This window comes from Salvelinus namaycush, unplaced genomic scaffold (assembly GCF_016432855.1).
Source record: "Salvelinus namaycush isolate Seneca unplaced genomic scaffold, SaNama_1.0 Scaffold1378, whole genome shotgun sequence".
Classification (NCBI taxonomy): domain Eukaryota; kingdom Metazoa; phylum Chordata; class Actinopteri; order Salmoniformes; family Salmonidae; genus Salvelinus; species Salvelinus namaycush.
This window is the reverse complement of record NW_024058095.1, coordinates 46,329-68,189: the sequence shown is the minus strand read 5'-3', so window position 1 is coordinate 68,189 and position 21,861 is coordinate 46,329. Positions and strand designations below refer to the sequence as shown.

At 46.8% G+C, this 21,861-nt stretch overlaps 1 protein-coding gene across 1 annotated transcript in view; it reads right to left on the bottom strand.

Moving 5' to 3' along the window:
• Positions 1-18: 18 nt before the first annotated feature.
• LOC120036509 (DENN domain-containing protein 1B-like) overlaps positions 19-21,861 on the bottom strand; it is a gene marked incomplete at its 3' end in the record, with an annotated part of 53,941 nt that continues 32,098 nt past the window's right edge. Inside the window, exons 5-6 of the mRNA XM_038982952.1 lie at positions 4,056-4,181; positions 19-120 (exon numbers count right to left, since the gene is read on the bottom strand). Of these exons, the coding sequence (XP_038838880.1) occupies positions 19-120; positions 4,056-4,181 (228 nt within the window). The remainder of the gene's footprint in view (positions 121-4,055; positions 4,182-21,861) is intronic.

Sequence of the window (21,861 nt, the reverse complement as noted above, 5' to 3'; positions counted from 1 at the left end):
CGCGCACAGCAGTGTTACCTGTTTGAAGAGCTGCAGGTTGACAGCCATCTCCAGGAAGTGTTTCATGGTGCTGGAGCGGTGAGCCACAAAACTCTCCTCGCAGAATGTGATTGGTTCCCCCTGACCAGGAACAGGGAGAGCAGAGAAGAAGATCAGAACCACACATTTAGAACCAGATAACCAGACATATTCTATGTCTACAAACCCTTTATATTCTATGGTTGAATACTTTTAAAACATCACATTACTGATCTCATAAAGGACCACAGAAATTGCTCATGTTTCTTGTCATAAGCAAGGCTCTCCTTATTTCTTTGCAGCAATTTGACCATGAAGACCTGATTCACTCAGTCTCCTCTGAACAGTTGATGTTGCGATGTGTCTGTTACTTGAAATCTGAGAAGCATTTATTTGGGCTGCAATTTCTGAGGCTGGTAACTCTAATGAACTTGTCCTCTGCAGCAGAGGTAACTCTGGGTCTTCCTTTCCTCTGGGTCTTCATCTTAGAGCTTGAGGGTTTTTGCGACTGCACTTGAAGAAACTTTCAAAGTTCTTGGAATTTTCGGGATTGATTGACCATCATTACTTAAAGTGATGATGGACTGTCATTTCTCTTTGCTTATTTGAACTGTTCTTGCCATAATATGGACTTAGTCTTTAACCAAATAGGGTTATCTTCCGTATACCACCCCTACCATGTCACAACACAACTGATTGGCTCAAAACGCATTAAGGAAAGAAATTGCACAATTAAACTTTTAACAAAGCACACCTGCTAATTGAAATGCATTCCAGGTGACAACCTCATGAAACTGGTTGAGAGAATGCCAAAAGTGTGCAAAGCTGTCATCAAGGCAAAGGGTGGCTACTTTGAAGAATCTAAAATATATTTTGATTTGTTTAACACTTTTTTTGGTTACTACATGATTATATAAGGGTTATTTCATAGTTTTGATGTCTTCACTATTATTCTATAATGTAGAAAATAGTACAAATTAAGAAAAACCCTTGAATGAGTAGGTGTGTCCAAACTTTTGTGTGTCCAAGTAGGTGTGTCCAAACACATATATATATATATATATATACACACACACAGTGGGGCAAAAAAGTATTTAGTCAGCCACCAATTGTGCAAGTTCTCCCACTTAAAAAGACGAGAGAGGCCTGTAATTTTCATCATAGGTACACTTCAACTATGACAGACAAAATGAGAAAAAAAAATCCAGAAAATCACATTGTAGGATTTTTTATGAATTTATTTGCAAATTATGGTGGAAAATAAGTATTTGGTCAATAACAAAAGTTTATCTCAATACTTTGTTATATACCCTTTGTTGGCAATGACAGAGGTCAAACGTTTTCGTGTGACCGTGTGAACGTGTGACCTCCCGGGTGGGGCAGTGGTCTAGGGCACTGCATCGCAGTGCTAGCTGCGCCACCAGAGTCTCTGGGTTCGCGCCCAGGCTGGGCTGGGTTCGCGCCCAGGCTCTGTCGCAGCCGGCCGCAATCGGGAGGTCCGTGGGGCGACGCACAATTGGCATAGCGTCGTCCGGGTTAGGGAGGGTTTGGCCGGTAGGGATATCCTTGTCTCAGTATGTAAAAATGTAATAAAATGTATGCACTCTACTGTAAGTCGCTCTGGATAAGAGCGTCTGCTAAATGACTAAAATGTAAATGTAAATGTATATAAATATAAATAATACAAATATAAATTTCTCCCAAGGATGAACCAGACTGGTCTACAAATATTTTTCTGTGGTCTTGGCTGATTTCTTTGGATTTTCCCATGATGTCAAGCAGAGGCACTGAGTTTGAAGGTAGGCCTTGAAATACATCCACAGGTACACCTCCAATTGACTCAAATGATGTCAATTACCCTATCAGAAGCTTCTATAGCCATGATGTCATTTTCTGGAATTTCCCAAGCTGTTTAAAGGCACAGTCAACTTAGTGTATGTAAACTTCTGACTTCTGACTGGAATTGTGATACAGTGAATTATAAGTGAACTAATCTGTCTGTTAACAACTGTTGGAAAAATTACTTGTGTCATGCACAAAGTTGCCAAAACTATAGTTTGTTAACAAGAAATTTGTGGAGTGGTTGAAAAACAAGTTTTAATGACTTCAACCTAAGTGTATGTAAACTTCCGACTTCAACTGTGTATATATATATAGCCTATATTTCCAGAATCATAGCAGTGTGATTAACAGACATCTTTCTCCTCCGTTGTTTCATTTACAGCTCAGCAAGGCTCCGATAACACCCCCCCCCCCCCACACACACACACACACACACACACACACACACACACACACACAGACACACACACACACACACACACACACGTTCTGTCAAAGCATATGGGCTCCAAAAACACATGGTTCAGTCAGGGGGGGCTCCTTCATTTAACTCAGATGGTGTGTGTGTGTGTGTGTGTGTGTGTGTGTGTGTGTGTGTGTGTGTGTGTGTGTGTGTGTGTGTGTGTGTGTGTGTGTGTGTGTGTGTGTGTGTGTGTGTGTGTGCAAGCAGGGATGCGTGTGTGTGTGTTTCTGTGGAATCGTAGGCTTTTTCCCAAAACCTATGGGGACTGTAGAGATGGTGTGTTGTGAGTGGACATCACGGTACACACACACACACTCTCTCCCTTCTCTCTCTGCTTCAAGTGTGTGTTTTCTAAAGGGAATCAGGCAGTGTGTTTCTACTACTGTCTGTATACAGACACACAGAGGCATCATTTATGGATCCCCACTCCAGGGCTCAACACCACCCAATTACCCTCAAAGCCTGTGAACAAAGGCCCTGCTATTTGACAAACACTACATGCTTTGTTCTGGTCTCAACTGGAGTAACTTGCAATTGAGAGGCAGAACGAGAGAGACATGTTCTGGGGTTTAGCCTAGAAGATGGTACAAGGTGGACTCCTTCAGTGTCCGTGTTTCAGACAAGCCCACCTTCTCTCAACTCAAAACAAAACCTTCAACCTTCACTCAGTGTTAAAAAACACCTTTCATTTCACAATCGTACAGGTTTCTATCTAAGGGTTAGGGATAGCCTATTACAGGTTTCTATCTAAGGGTCAGGATAAGGGATAGGTTAATACAGGTTTCTATCTAAGGGTAAGGATAAGGGATAGGTTAATACAGGTTTCTATCTAAGGGTTAGGGATAGGTTATTACAGGTTTCTATCTAAAGGTAAGGATAAGGGATAGGTTATTACAGGTTTGTATCTAAGTGTTAGGGATAGGTTCTCACAGGTTTGTATCTAAGGGTTAGGGATAGGTTCTTACATGTTTGTATCTAAGGGTAAGGGTAAGGGATAGGTTCTAGAGGTTTGTATCTAAGGATAAGGGTAAGGGATAGGTTCTACAGGTTTGTATTGAAGGGTAAGGATAAGGGGTAGGTTCTACAGGTTTTGTATTGAAGGGTAAGGATAAGGGATAGGTTCTTACAGGTTTGTATTTAAGGGTAAGGGTAAGGGTTAGGTTCTCACATGTTTGTATTGAAAGGTAAGGATAAGGGATAGGTTCTACAGGTTTGTATTGAAGGGTAAGGATAAGGGATAGGTTCTACAGGTTTTGTATTGAAGGGTAAGGATAAGGGATAGGTTCTTACAGGTTTGTATTTAAGGGTAAGGGTAAGGGATAGGTTCTTACAGGTTTGTATTGAAGGGTAAGGATAAGGGATAGGTTCTACAGGTTTGTATTGAAGGGTAAGGGTAAGGGATAGGTTCTTACAGGTTTGTATTGAAGGGTAAGGGTAAGGGATAGGTTCTACAGGTTTGTATTGAAGGGTAAGGATAAGGGATAGGTTCTACAGGTTTGTATTGAAGGGTAAGGATAAGGGATAGGTTCTACAGGTTTTGTATTGAAGGGAAAGGATAAGGGATAGGTTATTACAGGTTTGTATCTAAGGGTACGGATAATGGGATAGGTTCTCACATGTTTGTATCTAAAGGTAAGGGTAAGGGTTAGGTTCTCACAGGTTTGTTTCTAAAGGTAAGGGTTAGGGATAGGTTCTACAGGTTTGTATTGAAGGGTAAGGGTTAGGTTCTCACAGGTTTGTATCGGAGGGCGTCTCTGTAGGATCCAAACAGAGCAGCCTGAGCTCGGAGGAAGGACCTCGCTACTCCACTTCCTGTTGCTGTCGACTGCTTCTTCAGCTTACTCTTCAGAGAGTGGAGCTGAGAGAGAGGGAAAGAGAGAAAGAAAGAAGGGGAGAGAGAGAAGGGAATGAGAGAAAGAGGGAGGAGAGAGAGAGAGGAGGGAAAGTTAATTGAACACCTCTGAAGTTGGTAGCTGGAATGGAACATACATTCTGTGTGTGAAGAGTCACACTTAAGGGTCATCACCAGAAAATAAAGTATAGCTTCTCTCCTTCCTAGAAGCTTATCTGTTGTGCTGCAGATAGCACCTGCTGCTCTGTCAATTGAGCAGAGGATGGAAGGAGAAGAGAAGAGAGAGAGATGGGGGAGGAGAGAGATGGGGAGGAGAGAGGAGAGGGGGATGGGGAGGAGAGCGGAGAGGGGGATGGGGATGGGGAGGAGAGAGGAGAGAGATGGGAGGAGAGAGGAGAGAGGGATGGGGAGGAGAGAGGAGAGAGGGATGGGGAGGAGAGAGGGGAGAGGGACGGGGAGGAGAGAGGAGAGAGGGACAGGGAGGAGAGAGGAAAGAGGGATGGGGGAGGAAAGAGGAGAGAGGGATGGGAGAGGAGAGAGGAGAGAGGGATGGGAGAGGAGAGAGGAGAGAGAGGGACGGGAAGGAGAGAGGAGAGAGGGATGGGGAGGAGAGAGCAAAGAGGTGAGAGTTGAGGGATGGGGAGGAGAGAGGAGAGCGGGAAAGAGGAGAGCAGGATGGGGAGGAGGAAAGAGGAGAAGGCGGGAGATGGGGAGGAGAGGGGAGAAGGGGATGGAGGAGAGAAGAGAGGGGGATGGGGAGGAGAGAGGAGAGGGGGATGGGGAGGAGAGAGGGGGATGATAGAGGAGAGGGGGATGGGGAGGAGAGAGGAGAGGGGGATGGGAGGAGAGAGGGGGATGATAGAGGAGAGGGGGATGGGGAGGAGAGGGGGATGGGGATGATAGAGGAGAGAGGAGAGAGGAGAGGGGGATGATAGAGGAGAGGGGGATGGGGAGGAGAGAGGAGAGGGGGATGGGGAGGAGAGAGGAGAGGGGGATGGGGAGGAGAGAGGAGAGAGGAGAGGGGGATGGGGAGGAGAGGGGAGAAGGGGATGGAGGAGAGAAGAGAGGGGGATGGGGAGGAGAGAGGAGAGGGGGATGGGGAGGAGAGGGGAGAAGGGGATGGAGGAGAGAAGAGAGGGGGATGGGGAGGAGAGAGGAGAGGGGGATGGGGAGGAGAGAGGAGAGGGGGATGGGGAGGAGAGAGGAGAGGGGGATGGGGAGGAGAGAGGAGAGGGGGATGGGGAGGAGAAAGGGGGATGATAGAGGAGAGGGGGATGGGGAGGAGAGAGGAGAGGGGGATGGGGAGGAGAGAGGGGGATGGGGATGATAGAGGAGAGGGGGATGGGGGAGAAGGAGGAGAGTTTGGGAGGGACTCTACTTCATTTCTTTGAATCTCTTCTCTCCCCTTTCTCTGTTTCCATAACTCTCTGTACTATCCTCCTGCAATGGTCTCTTGACATGAAGGAGCTGTAATTCATTTATTTCTGAGCGCTGAGCTCTCTCTGTACAGTACAGCAGGGAACAGTAGGGAACAGTACAGTACAATACAGAACAGTACAGTACAGAACAGTAGGGAACAGTACAGTACAGAACAGTACAGAAAAGTAGGGAACAGTACAGTAGAGAACAGTACAGTAGGGAACAGTACAGTACAGAACAGTACAGAACAGTACAGAAAAGTAGGGAACAGTACAGTAGGGAACAGTACAGTACAGAACAGTACAGAAAAGTAGGGAACAGTACAGTAGGGAACAGTACAGTACAGTACAGAAAAGTAGGGAACAGTACAGTAGGGAACAGTACAGTACAGTACAGAACAGTACAGAAAAGTAGGGAACAGTACAGTAGGGAACAGTACAGTACAGTACAGAACAGTACAGAAAAGTAGGGAACAGTACAGTAGGGAACAGAACAGTAGGGAACAGTACAGTACAGAACAGTACAGTACAGAAAAGTAGGGAACAGTACAGTAGGGAACAGTACAGCACAGAACAGTACAGAACAGTACAGTACAGCAGGGAACAGTACAGTACAGTACAGAACAGTAGGGAACAGTACAGTAGGGAACAGTACAGTAGGGAACAGTAGAGTACAGTAGGGGCAGTACAGTAGGGAACAGTAGGGAACAGTAGAGTACAGTAGGGAACAGTACAGTAGGGAACAGTAGAGTACAGTAGGGAACAGTACAGTAGGGGTAGTACAGTAGGGAACAGTAGAGTACAGTAGGGAACAGTAGAGTACAGTAGGGAACAGTAGAGTACAGTAGGGAACAGTACAGTAGGGAACAGTACAGTAGGGAACAGTAGAGTACAGTAGGGAACAGTAGGGAACAGTAGGGAACAGTAGAGTAGAGTAGGGGTAGTACAGTAGGGAACAGTAGAGTAGAGTAGGGGCAGTACAGTAGGGAACAGTAGAGTACAGTAGGGAACAGTACAGTACAGTAGGGAACAGTAGAGTAGAGTAGGGGTAGTACAGTAGGGAACAGTAGAGTACAGTAGGGAACAGTAGAGTACAGTAGGGAACAGTACAGTAGGGAACAGTACAGTAGGGAACAGTAGAGTACAGTAGGGAACAGTACAGTAGGGAACAGTAGAGTACAGTAGGGAACAGTACAGTAGGGAACAGTACAGTAGGGAACAGTAGAGTACAGTAGGGAACAGTAGGGAACAGTCGAGTACAGTAGGGGTAGTACAGTAGGGAACAGTAGAGTACAGTAGGGAACAGTAGAGTACAGTAGGGAACAGTAGAGTACAGTAGGGAACAGTAGAGTACAGTAGGGAACAGTACAGTAGGGAACAGTAGAGTACAGTAGGGAACAGTACAGTAGGGAACAGTAGAGTACAGTAGGGAACAGTAGAGTACAGTAGGGAACAGTAGAGTACAGTAGGGAACAGTAGAGTACAGTAGGGGCAGTACAGTACAGTAGGGGCAGTACAATACAGTAGGGAACAGGACAGTAGGGAACAGTACAATACAGTAGGGAACAGGACAGTAGGGAACAGGACAGTAGGGAACAGGACAGTAGGGAACAGTAGAGTACAGTAGGGGTAGTACAGTACAGTAGGGAACAGTAGAGTACAGTAGGGAACAGTACAGTACAGTAGGGAACAGTACAATACAGTAGGGAACAGTACAATACAGTAGGGAACAGTACAATACAGTAGGGAACAGTACAATACAGTAGGGAACAGTACAATACAGTAGGGAACAGTACAATACAGTAGGGAACAGGACAGTAGGGAACAGTACAGTAGGGTACAGTACAGTAGGGAACAGTAGAGTACAGTAGGGGTAGTACAGTACAGTAGGGAACAGTAGAGTACAGTAGGGAACAGTACAGTACAGTAGGGAACAGTACAGTACAGTAGGGAACAGTACAATACAGTAGGGAACAGGACAGTAGGGGTAGTACAGTAGGGAACAGTAGAGTACAGTAGGGAACAGTACAGTACAGTAGGGAACAGGACAGTACAGTAGGGAACAGGACAGTAGGGAAGAGTACAGTAGGGAACAGGACAGTAGGGAACAGTACAGTAGGGAACAGTACAGTAGGGAACAGTAGAGTACAGTAGGGGCAGTACAGTAGGGAACAGTAGAGTACAGTAGGGAACAGTAGAGTACAGTAGGGAACAGTAGAGTACAGTAGGGGCAGTAGAGTACAGTAGGGGCAGTAGAGTACAGTAGGGAACAGGACAGTACAGTAGGGAACAGTACAATACAGTAGGGAACAGTACAATACAGTAGGGAACAGTACAATACAGTAGGGAACAGGACAATACAGTAGGGAACAGGACAGTAGGGAACAGTACAGTAGGGAACAGTACAGTGGGGAACAGGACAGTACAGTGGGGAACAGTACAATACAGTAGGGAACAGTACAGTACAGTGGGGAACAGTACAATACAGTAGGGAACAGTACAGTAGGGAACAGTACAATACAGTAGGGAACAGTACAGTAGGGAACAGTACAATACAGTAGGGACCTGTACAGTAGGGAACAGTACAATACAGTAGGGAACAGTACAGTAGGGAACAGTACAGTACAGTAGGGAACAGTACAGTAGGGAACACTACAGTAGGGAACAGTACAATACAGTAGGGAACAGTAGAGTACAGTAGGGAACAGTAGAGTACAGTAGGGAACAGTAGAGTACAGTAGGGAACAGTAGAGTACAGTAGGGAACAGTACAGTACAGTAGGGAACAGTACAGTAGGGAACAGTACAATACAGTAGGGACCTGTACAGTAGGGAACAGTACAATACAGTAGGGAACAGTACAGTAGGGAACAGTACAGTACAGTAGGGAACAGTACAGTAGGGAACAGTACAGTAGGGAACAGTACAGTAGGGAACAGTACAGTAGGGAACAGTAGAGTACAGTAGGGAACAGTACAGTACAGTAGGGAACAGTAGAGTACAGTAGGGAACAGTAGAGTACAGTAGGGAACAGTACAGTAGGGAACAGTACAATACAGTAGGGACCTGTACAGTAGGGAACAGTACAATACAGTAGGGAACAGTACAGTAGGGAACAGTACAGTACAGTAGGGAACAGTACAGTAGGGAACAGTACAGTAGGGAACAGTACAGTAGGGAACAGTACAATACAGTTGTGGCGAAATCCTTCACTTAAGTGCGCTGCCACTTTAAGAGCGCATGAGCAGTAGGAAGGAGGAGATAAAAGAGCTCGTTAAGCTCTATTGGGGGGAGCTCTTGTTGGCGCGACAGTTTGGTTTGTGTGTGCTATGCTGCAGAGGTATTTTTGTTTGTCTTCACCGTATGTGGTTGTACAGTTTTTTGGATCAATCCTCGGTGTGATCGCTCGACGACGTGGTTGTTCTCATTTGGGACCGCGATGGTTATGGAGCAAATGGATTAGTAGCAACATTTGTTGCGAAGCATTCAACTACAACCCAACATACCATCGGACAGTCAGACCGGATACCTGCACCCTCAAGACCACAGCTAAGCCCTCTCTTGTTCTCTTTCTCTCTTTCTCTTCACGCTATGTTCCAGTGCTTTACACTGCAACCGACTCTATTTCCTAAGTACATTGAAGTTTCATTGGAGCTGGACTAGTGTGTATATGAACACCACACATTCATACCCTCTGCACTCCTTCCCAGGAAGAAAATACAAACTATTGCAAATCCTCTGTGTGATGACTGGGTTCATTCATTATTGTATGAAGTTGCTGTTTATTTGCTCTGCCATTATTGTTATATGAGGTATGTTTGGTGGGGTTACCAAGAATTGTGGAAGGACTGATGTGATGTGGGATCTATAGGGTGTGTATTCTTTTTTCTCTCCGCTGGCTATCTGGTCAACAGGCTACACTCTAGGCAGTCTCTTCTGTTGATGTGTGTGGGTCTGGTAGTGGTACTCTCGCTGTTCTACTATTTTCCTTTCGGCAGGGTTAATACCTGCCTGGCGCCCGAACAAAATCTTCTTTACCTTTCTCTAATTAATACCGCTACAGAAGTGGCGCCCGAACAGGGACTTGAAGAGAAACACCCATGACACCATCCACACAAGGTTGAATCATGTCTTTTGTTGGAACCCCATACTGTGTCAATGTGGACACACCTAATGGTAATCGTGTTCAAGATTCTTTCATTGTGGAAGGATTCGATGAACTAATGGAGTTGGATAGCACTGACCCTAATCCCCAGGTTTCTGGCTCGCCTATAACCTCTCCACCATTACCCTCACCTCAACCTCTTCCTGTTACCCTGCCCAGAGAGACTGGGAGAGGTGTCTCTGTGATCACTGGACGACTGGAACATCAATGGACACACACCAATCATAGTTTGACAATGCAGGAGAATGCCATTCGCAAACTCAGTGAATGTGTGGAGGCTCATCAGACAGATGTGCAGCTGAGGTTGGATTACCTTACCTGTCAAATGGAGGAAAACCAACAACAAATTGTTCAGGGACAAAAATATTTACACGATTCTCTGAAACAGGATATTCAGGGACAACTGCACCAGTTCAAAACACAAATGGAATCTAACCATCAGCAAGTCCTAATCTATCTTGAGGAGGAACAAAAACAGAGAGCAGAGGAGTCAGCCTCTGTTGTGAAGGGAGTGTGTTCTTATCTGAAGGAAGTTATGGAGGACATGAAGAACTCTCTCACAGGGGAACTACGATTGTTGATTGAACAATCTAAACAGGACACCATTAATGAGATGGAAAAAGCACAGAAGGCCACAGACCTTCAAATGGAAGAGCTGCACCAGGAGGAAATGAAAGGCTTTTCCCTTCTGGACAAATCTTTTGTACCTCCCTTAGGTTTTGCCACTGGCTTGGTCAGTAACGGAATAGGAACAGGTAGCACTACAAAACCCCCTATGAAGATACTGTTAAACAGAACTCCCGCTGAAACTGTCATGCCTCCTCTAGAGCGCTCCCTCCCTATCAAACTACTTTTCCCCACTTTTGGCAGCCCAGAAGATGATGTTGATCCACTGTTTTTCTTATCTAAGTGTAATGATTTTCTTTCTATCCGGCCCCTTACTGACTGGGAGGTTCTTGCCACCCTCCGCAGTGTTCTCCATGGTACAGCAAGAGACTGGTGGGAGATAGCCTGTGAACATGTGAAAACCTGGGAGGAGTTTCAAAAAATATTCCTCTCAGCCTTCCTCTCAGAGGACTATGGGGATGAACTGGCGGAACGTGTTCGTAACAGAGTCCAGGGTGAAGCAGAGCCAATACGGGACTTTGCCTTCTCCTATCGAGTTCTATGTAGGAGATGGAAGGCTGACATTACTGAGCCGGAGATGGTCAAACTCATTCTCAAGAACATGATTCCCCGCCTTGCTAGTCAACTTCGAGAACGTGTGCAGAATGTGGATGATCTGGTGCGTCTAGGGACTCAGTTTGAGAAGGACTGGAAGCACCACCTTCAAACTAAAAACCCTGTTCCCTCATCCCAGTATACCCATAGCTCTCTGGGGGCTAAACCATCTCAGATATTTGTACCCAAGAGCCAAGACAAAAGTCCAGTGATGTGTTGGAGGTGTAAAGTCCAACATCCTCCAGGTTCTTGCCCGCTCTATGTCCAGCGTCAGGATTCCGGAAAAAGTCAGAAAGGACAGAAGACCGACAGTCTAGACAGACGTGGTGGCTTGCATACCATTGGGTCAGCCTTAATGCCCATGAAGCCTTTAGACATCACCCCTAGCTGTCTTATTACTATTCCGCAACAACTATTGGTTCCCCTGACTGTTAGGAACTGGAGAGGGAAGGCCATAATTGACACAGGAGCAACTTACACCCTGATGCAAGAGGCCCTGTGGCAGAACATGGCATTACCTCATGAGGAGCTACAAACGTGGGAGGAGGGACCATTGTACTTGGCCAATGGAGAACCTACCACCCCTTTGGGCTGGATTAGTATAATAATACAACTGCATGATGAGACTATTAAACTTCCTGTGGCTATTCTTGCAGATTCAAGCCTTGCATTTACTGTAGTCCTTGGTCTAGACTTCCTGTTCTTCAGTGGACTGACCATCTCGATGTCCGAACCCTCCTATCGGCTGCACTCTGACTATTCCCAGCCTCATCCATTTCAACCTGGTAATGCACTGATTTCAGGCTGGAGCCTGCTACATTATGCAGAGTCCGGACAAGGTCAAGTCAGAGACCGAGAAAATATAAAAAGACAAAGACAAAAACATGTTCCACCAGTGAAGTCGGAGAACCCAACTGTCACCCTGATTACCGCCGTACCCCCCCTTCTATCCGAGAGCAAAAGCAAACCTGATGCTGATTTCTACATCAAACAAGCAGTGGAACAGGCATGTCTGTCGGATGATGAAAGGTGGAAGCTCTCCCAGATGTTGGAGATGAACAGTGAGGTCTGTACTCTTACACTCGGCCGTACAACAATCTTCAAACACAAAATCTATACCCGGCACGATGTCCCTATTAAGCAGCGTCCCTACAGGTTGTCCCCCGCCAAACTGGCAATCCTCAATGAACTGCTCAAAAGCATGTTGGAGAATGGAATTGTGGAACCGTCTTTTTCCGGATGGGCTTCTCCGGTAGTCCTGATTCCTAAGAAAGATGGTGGATATCGATTCTGTGTGGACTACAGGAAGCCGAATGCCATAACAGAAAGCGATGCCTACCCTCTACCAAACATAAATGACATATTGGAATCTCTGGCAGGAGCATCTATCTTTAGTCATCTGGATCTGAACAGTGGCTATTGGCAGGTGGCAATGGATCCCGCTAGTCAGGACAAGACTGCCTTTGTAACCCCTGCTGGTTTGTACTCCTTCAAAGTCATGCCTTTTGGTTTGAAGAATGCTCCAGCAACCTTCCAAAGGTTGATGGAGACTGTCCTGGGAGATCCGAGGGGTAGAAATTGTCTTGTGTATCTGGATGACATCATAATCTACTCTTCCTCTGTCGCGGATCATCTGAAAGACATACAGTCCGTCTTCGACAGACTAAAGGCTGCAGGTTTGACCTTGAACTTGAAGAAGTGTCGTTTCTGTTTGCTAGAACTCAAGTTCCTTGGTCATGTGGTTAATGCTGAAGGTATCCATGCAGATCCAGCCAAAGTTGCAGCCGTGCAGGAATTCCCAATTCCCACATCCCTCAAGGCTGTTCAGCGTTTTTTGGGTATGGCTGGATGGTACCACAGGTTTGTGCCTGACTTTTCAAAGGTCGCCGAACCCCTCAACCACCTTAAGAAGAAGGGTGTGAAATTCCAATGGACCTCTGCATGCCAAAGTGCATTTGAAACACTCAAAAACAGTCTCATTACTCCTCCAGTGCTTGGACATCCTAACTTGAATGCTCATTTCATTGTGTACACGGATGCAAGTCAAACAGGACTTGGAGCCGTCTTGGCTCAACAAACAGGACTTGGAACAGAAGAAGTTCTTGCCTATGCAAGTCGCACCCTTAATTCAGCCGAGAGGAATTATTCAACGACTGAAAGGGAGTGCCTTGCTGTGGTCTGGGCTTTGGAGAAATGGAGCTACTACTTGGAGGCGAAGATCTTCACCGTTGTCACAGACCACGCTGCTCTGCAGTGGGTTCTGGCATCAGGCAAGACCAACAGCCGTCTTATTCGCTGGTCTATCCGACTGCAGAAGTTTGACTTCATCATTGAGTATCGAAAAGGAAAACTGAACGTTGTACCAGATGCCCTTTCTCGGATTACAGAGACTGCCAATGTTTGTCCTCCCTTGTGCAGCACTTACACTACCGCTAAGTGTCTGGATGATTCCTTTCCTCTGGATGATGAGAGTGTATGGAGGGCACAGCAGAAGGATGCTGCCATCATGGCGATCCACAAGAGTCTGTCTGAAGAAGACTCAAATAGTCGTTTCAATGATAAGTATAGCATAATTCAGGATAAAGTGTATCGAAAAACTCCAAGAGGAGAGGGAATACACAGCTCCCATTATCGCGTCTTCATTCCCTCTACATTGAGTGACCAGATAATCCAAGCTTATCATGCTAACCCCATGAGTGGCCATCTTGGAGTTTTTAAGACGTATCGAAGACTACAAGAGGTGGTTTACTGGCCAGGCATGTGGGTTGATACCCGGAAGTTTGTACAGCAGTGTGAAGTCTGCCAGAAATACAAACCAGACATTGGCAGACCTGCTGGAAAAATGCAGCAGACCGTGGTAAACCATCCAAATGAAATGTTGGGAATTGACCTCATGGGACCTTTTCCTCCCAGCCGGGGAACCCGGAATGAATTTTTATTGGTGGTAGTGGACTACTACACACACTGGGTGGAGTTGTTTCCACTCCGCAAAGCCACTGCATCAGCCATTGCTCTAATTCTGCGACGGGAGGTCTTTACCAGATTCGGAATTCCAGACCAAATCCTCTCTGACCGAGGTCCGCAGTTCATATCAGGAATATACAAAGAGCTTTGTACCTACTGGGGTGTAATTGCCAAGCTGACCACAGCCTACCATCCTCAGACCAACCTGACCGAGAGGGTAAACCGTACCCTGAAGGGGATGATTGCTTCATTCGTGGGGGATCAGCACACAAGGTGGGATCAGCATCTTCCTGAATTTCGCTTTGCACTGAACTCTGCCGTACAGGAGACTTCTGGGGTCACTCCCGCTGAACTCCACCTGGGAAGACCACTAAAAGGTCCGATGGACAGAGTCTTGCAAAGTTCTAATGTTTCACCTGACTGCCCAGCGTTTGATGCCGTACAACACCACCACACCTTGCTAGCCAGAGTGGAGGCCAGCAAAACCAAAGCCAAACAACGACAGCTGAGAAACTATGATAAACATAGACGAGACGTGTGTTTCCCACCCCAGTCTCGTGTCTGGGTACGTTCCCATCATCTGTCGAAGGCATCTAAGAAGTTCACTGCCAAGCTAGCTTCGAGATGGAAAGGCCCATACCGTGTAGTGCAGCAGTTGGGACCAGTGAACTACTTGGTCTGTTTGGAGGACACTGGGGAAGATGTCAGGACGGTGCATGTTGTTGACCTAAAGCCTTGCTACCCTACGGCAGAAGAGCTGGATCGCAGGCAAAAGCAACACCTGCAGGAACTCTTCGTGGAGGACTCTGATGATGAGGACTTCCCTGGTTTTGGATAGCAGGAACATTAACTTGTCAAAGCCTGCATCCTCTCTGTTTCTACAGGCTTTGTTTTTTCATGGGGGGAGGAGTGTGGCGAAATCCTGCACTTAAGTGCGCTGCCACTTTAAGAGCGCATGAGCAGTAGGAAGGAGGAGATAAAAGAGCTCGTTAAGCTCTATTGGGGGGAGCTCTTGTTGGCGCGACAGTTTGGTTTGTGTGTGCTATGCTGCAGAGGTATTTTTGTTTGTCTTCACCGTATGTGGTTGTACAGTTTTTGGGATCAATCCTCGGTGTGATCGCTCGACGACGTGGTTGTTCTCATTTGGGACCGCGATGGTTATGGAGCAAATGGATTAGTAGCAACATTTGTTGCGAAGCATTCAACTACAACCCAACATACCATCGGACAGTCAGACCGGATACCTGCACCCTCAAGACCACAGCTAAGCCCTCTCTTGTTCTCTTTCTCTCTTTCTCTTCACGCTATGTTCCAGTGCTTTACACTGCAACCGACTCTATTTCCTAAGTACATTGAAGTTTCATTGGAGCTGGACTAGTGTGTATATGAACACCACACATTCATACCCTCTGCACTCCTTCCCAGGAAGAAAATACAAACTATTGCAAATCCTCTGTGTGATGACTGGGTTCATTCATTATTGTATGAAGTTGCTGTTTATTTGCTCTGCCATTATTGTTATATGAGGTATGTTTGGTGGGGTTACCAAGAATTGTGGAAGGACTGATGTGATGTGGGATCTATAGGGTGTGTATTCTTTTTTCTCTCCGCTGGCTATCTGGTCAACAGGCTACACTCTAGGCAGTCTCTTCTGTTGATGTGTGTGGGTCTGGTAGTGGTACTCTCGCTGTTCTACTATTTTCCTTTCGGCAGGGTTAATACCTGCCTGGCGCCCGAACAAAATCTTCTTTACCTTTCTCTAATTAATACCGCTACACAGTAGGGAACTGTACAGTAGGGAACAGTACAGTAGGGAACAGTACAATACAGTAGGGAACAATACAGTAGGGAACAGTACAATACAGTAGAGAACAGTACAGTAGGGAACAGTACAGTAGGGAACAGTACAGTAGGGAACAGGACAGTAGGGAACAGTACAGTAGGGAACAGTACAGTAGGGAACAGGACAGTAGGGAACAGTACAGTAGGGAACAGGACAGTAGGGAACAGGACAGTAGGGAACAGTACAGTACAGTAGGGAACAGTACAGTAGGGAACAGTACAGTAGGGAACAGGAGAGTAGGGAACAGTACAGTACAGTAGGGAACAGTACAGTAGGGAACAGTACAGTAGGGAACAGGAGAGTAGGGAACAGTACAGTACAGTAGGGAACAGTACAGTAGGGAACAGGACAGTAGGGAACAGGACAGTAGGGAACAGGACAGTAGGGAACAGGACAGTACAGTAGGGAACAGTACAGTAGGGAACAGGAGAGTAGGGAACAGTACAGTACAGTAGGGACCAGTACAGTAGGGAACAGTACAGTAGGGAACAGGAGAGTAGGGTACAGTACAGTAGGGAACAGTACAGTAGGGAACAGTACAGTAGGGAACAGTACAGTACAGTAGGGAACAGGAGAGTAGGGAACAGGAGAGTAGGGAACAGGACAGAACAGTAGGGAACAGGACAGTACAGTAGGGAACAGGAGAGTAGGGAACAGTACAGTACAGTAGGGAACAGGACAGTACAGTAGGGAACAGTACAGTAGGGAACAGGACAGTAGGGACCAGTACAGTACAGTAGGGAACAGTACAGTAGGGAACAGTACAGTAGGGAACAGGAGAGTAGGGAACAGTACAGAACAGTAGGGAACAGTACAGTACAGTAGGGAACAGGAGAGTAGGGAACAGTACAGTAGGGAACAGGAGAGTAGGGAACAGTACAGTAGGGAACAGTACAGTAGGGAACAGGAGAGTAGGGAACAGGACAGTAGGGAACAGTACAATACAGTAGGGAACAGGACAGTAGGGAACAGTACAGTAGGGAACAGGAGAGTAGGGAACAGTACAGTAGGGAACAGGAGAGTACAGTAGGGAACAGTACAGTAGGGAACAGGAGAGTAGGGAACAGTACAGTAGGGAACAGGACAGTAGGGAACAGTACAGTAGGGAACAGGAGAGTAGGGAACAGTACAGTAGGGAACAGGAGAGTACAGTAGGGAACAGTAGAGTACAGTAGGGAACAGTAGAGTACAGTAGGGAACAGTAGAGTACAGTAGGGAACAGGACAGTAGGGAACAGTAGAGTACAGTAGGAAACAGGACAGTAGGGAACAGGACAGTAGGGAACAGGACAGTAGGGAACAGTACAGTAGGGAACAGGAGAGTAGGGAACAGTACAGTACAGTAGGAAACAGGACAGTAGGGAACAGGACAGTAGGGAACAGTACAGTAGGGAACAGGAGAGTAGGGAACAGTACAGTACAGTAGGAAACAGTACAGTAGGGAACAGGACAGTAGGGAACAGGAGAGTAGGGAACAGGACAGTAGGGAACAGTAGAGTACAGTAGGGAACAGGACAGTAGGGAACAGGACAGTAGGGAACAGTACAGTAGGGAACAGGACAGTAGGGAACAGGAGAGTAGGGAACAGTACAGTACAGTAGGGAACAGGAGAGTAGGGAACAGGACAGTAGGGAACAGGACAGTAGGGAACAGGAGAGTAGGGAACAGGACAGTAGGGAACAGTACAGTAGGGAACAGTAGAGTACAGTGGGGAACAGGACAGTAGGGAACAATACAGTAGGGAACAGGACAGTAGGGAACAGGAGAGTAGGGAACAGTACAGTAGGGAACAGGAGAGTAGGGAACAGTACAGTACAGTAGGGAACAGGAGAGTAGGGAACAGTACAGTACAGTAGGGAACAGGAGAGTAGGGAACAGTACAGTACAGTAGGGAACAGGACAGTAGGGAACAGGACAGTACAGTAGGGAACAGGACAGTAGGGAACAGGACAGTACAGTAGGGAACAGGAGAGTAGGGAACAGTACAGTACAGTAGGGAACAGGAGAGTAGGGAACAGTACAGTAGGGAACAGTAGAGTAGGGAACAGTACAGTAGGGAACAGTACAGTAGGGAACAGTACAGTAGGGAACAGGAGAGTAGGGAACAGTACAGTAGGGAACAGTAGAGTAGGGAACAGTACAGTAGGGAACAGTACAGTAGGGAACAGTACAGTAGGGAACAGGAGAGTAGGGAACAGTACAGTAGGGAACAGTAGAGTACAGTAGGGAACAGTAGAGTAGGGAACAGTACAGTAGGGAACAGTACAGTAGGGAACAGTACAGTAGGGAACAGTACAGTAGGGAACAGTACAGTAGGGAACAGGAGAGTAGGGAACAGTACAGTAGGGAACAGTAGAGTACAGTAGGGAACAGTACAGTAGGGAACAGGAGAGTAGGGAACAGTACAGTACAGTAGGGAACAGGAGAGTAGGGAACAGTACAGTACAGTAGGGAACAGGAGAGTAGGGAACAGTACAGTAGGGAACAGTAGAGTACAGTAGGGAACAGGAGAGTAGGGAACAGTACAGTAGGGAACAGTACAGTAGGGAACAGTACAGTAGGGAACAGGAGAGTAGGGAACAGTACAGTAGGGAACAGTACAGTACAGTAGGGAACAGTACAGTACAGTAGGGAACAGTAGAGTAGGGAACAGTACAGTAGGGAACAGGAGAGTAGGGAACAGTACAGTACAGTAGGGAACAGGAGAGTAGGGAACAGTACAGTAGGGAACAGTAGAGTACAGTAGGGAACAGGAGAGTAGGGAACAGTACAGTACAGTAGGGAACAGTACAGTAGGGAACAGGAGAGTAGGGAACAGTACAGTAGGGAACAGTACAGTAGGGAACAGTAGAGTACAGTAGGGAACAGTACAGTAGGGAACAGTACAGTAGGGAACAGGAGAGTAGGGAACAGTACAGTAGGGAATAGTACAGTAGGGAACAGTACAGTACAGTAGGGAACAGTACAGTAGGGAACAGTACAGTAGGAAACAGTACAGTAGGAAACAGGACAGTAGGAAACAGGACAGTAGGGAACAGTACAGTAGGGAACAGGAGAGTAGGGAACAGTACAGTAGGAAACAGGACAGTAGGGAACAGGACAGTAGGGAACAGTACAGTAGGGAACAGGAGAGTAGGGAACAGTACAGTACAGTAGGAAACAGTACAGTAGGGAACAGGACAGTAGGGAACAGGACAGTAGGGAACAGGACAGTAGGGAACAGTACAGTAGGGAACAGTAGAGTACAGTAGGGAACAGGAGAGTAGGGAACAGTACAGTAGGGAACAGGACAGTAGGGAACAGTAGAGTACAGTAGGGAACAGGACAGTAGGGAACAATACAGTAGGGAACAGGACAGTAGGGAACAGGAGAGTAGGGAACAGTACAGTAGGGAACAGGAGAGTAGGGTACAGTACAGTAGGGAACAGGAGAGTAGGGTACAGTACAGTAGAGAACAGGAGAGTAGGGAACAGTACAGTACAGTAGGGAACAGGAGAGTAGGGAACAGTACAGTACAGTAGGGAACAGGAGAGTAGGGAACAGTACAGTAGGGAACAGGACAGTACAGTAGGGAACAGGAGAGTAGGGAACAGTACAGTACAGTAGGGAACAGGAGAGTAGGGAACAGTACAGTAGGGAACAGTAGAGTACAGTAGGGAACAGGAGAGTAGGGAACAGTACAGTAGGGAACAGTAGAGTACAGTAGGGAACAGTACAGTACAGTAGGGAACAGGAGAGTAGGGAACAGTACAGTACAGTAGGGAACAGGAGAGTAGGGAACAGTACAGTACAGTAGGGAACAGGAGAGTAGGGAACAGTACAGTACAGTAGGGAACAGGAGAGTAGGGAACAGTACAGTAGGGAACAGTAGAGTACAGTAGGGAACAGGACAGTAGGGAACAGTACAGTACAGTAGGGAACAGTACAGTAGGGAACAGGAGAGTAGGGAACAGTACAGTAGGGAACAGTACAGTAGGGAACAGTAGAGTACAGTAGGGAACAGTACAGTAGGGAACAGTACAGTAGGGAACAGGAGAGTAGGGAACAGTAGAGTACAGTAGGGAACAGGACAGTAGGGAACAGTAGAGTACAGTAGGGAACAGTAGAGTACAGTAGGGAACAGTAGAGTACAGTAGGGAACAGTAGAGTACAGTAGGGAACAGGACAGTAGGGAACAGTACAGTAGGGAACAGTAGAGTACAGTAGGGAACAGGACAGTAGGGAACAGTACAGTAGGGAACAGTACAGTACAGTAGGGAACAGGAGAGTAGGGAACAGTACAGTACAGTAGGGAACAGGAGAGTAGGGAACAGTACAGTAGGGAACAGTAGAGTAGGGAACAGTACAGTAGGGAACAGGAGAGTAGGGAACAGTACAGTACAGTAGGGAACAGGAGAGTAGGGAACAGTACAGTACAGTAGGGAACAGGAGAGTAGGGAACAGTACAGTACAGTAGGGAACAGGAGAGTAGGGAACAGTAGAGTAGGTAACAGTACAGTAGGGAACAGTACAGTAGGGAACAGTACAGTACAGTAGGGAACAGGAGAGTAGGGAACAGTACAGTACAGTAGGGAACAGGAGAGTAGGGAACAGTACAGGACAGTAGGGAACAGGAGAGTAGGGAACAGTACAGTAGGGAACAGGAGAGTAGGGAACAGTACAGTACAGTAGGGAACAGGAGAGTAGGGAACAGTACAGTACAGTAGGGAACAGGAGAGTAGGGAACAGTACAGTACAGTAGGGAACAGGACAGTAGGGAACAGGACAGTACAGTAGGGAACAGGACAGTAGGGAACAGGACAGTACAGTAGGGAACAGGAGAGTAGGGAACAGTACAGTACAGTAGGGAACAGGAGAGTAGGGAACAGTACAGTAGGGAACAGTAGAGTAGGGAACAGTACAGTAGGGAACAGTACAGTAGGGAACAGTACAGTAGGGAACAGTACAGTAGGGAACAGGAGAGTAGGGAACAGTACAGTAGGGAACAGTAGAGTAGGGAACAGTACAGTAGGGAACAGTACAGTAGGGAACAGTACAGTAGGGAACAGGAGAGTAGGGAACAGTACAGTAGGGAACAGTAGAGTACAGTAGGGAACAGTAGAGTAGGGAACAGTACAGTAGGGAACAGTACAGTAGGGAACAGTACAGTAGGGAACAGTACAGTAGGGAACAGGAGAGTAGGGAACAGTACAGTAGGGAACAGTAGAGTACAGTAGGGAACAGTACAGTACAGTAGGGAACAGGAGAGTAGGGAACAGTACAGTACAGTAGGGAACAGGAGAGTAGGGAACAGTACAGTAGGGAACAGTAGAGTACAGTAGGGAACAGGAGAGTAGGGAACAGTACAGTAGGGAACAGTACAGTAGGGAACAGTACAGTAGGGAACAGGAGAGTAGGGAACAGTACAGTAGGGAACAGTACAGTACAGTAGGGAACAGTACAGTACAGTAGGGAACAGTAGAGTAGGGAACAGTACAGTAGGGAACAGGAGAGTAGGGAACAGTACAGTACAGTAGGGAACAGGAGAGTAGGGAACAGTACAGTAGGGAACAGTAGAGTACAGTAGGGAACAGGAGAGTAGGGAACAGTACAGTACAGTAGGGAACAGTACAGTAGGGAACAGGAGAGTAGGGAACAGTACAGTAGGGAACAGTACAGTAGGGAACAGTAGAGTACAGTAGGGAACAGTACAGTAGGGAACAGTACAGTAGGGAACAGGAGAGTAGGGAACAGTACAGTAGGGAATAGTACAGTAGGGAACAGTACAGTACAGTAGGGAACAGTACAGTAGGGAACAGTACAGTAGGAAACAGTACAGTAGGAAACAGTACAGTAGGAAACAGGACAGTAGGGAACAGGACAGTAGGGAACAGTACAGTAGGGAACAGGAGAGTAGGGAACAGTACAGTAGGAAACAGGACAGTAGGGAACAGGACAGTAGGGAACAGTACAGTAGGGAACAGGAGAGTAGGGAACAGTACAGTACAGTAGGAAACAGTACAGTAGGGAACAGGACAGTAGGGAACAGGAGAGTAGGGAACAGGACAGTAGGGAACAGTACAGTAGGGAACAGTAGA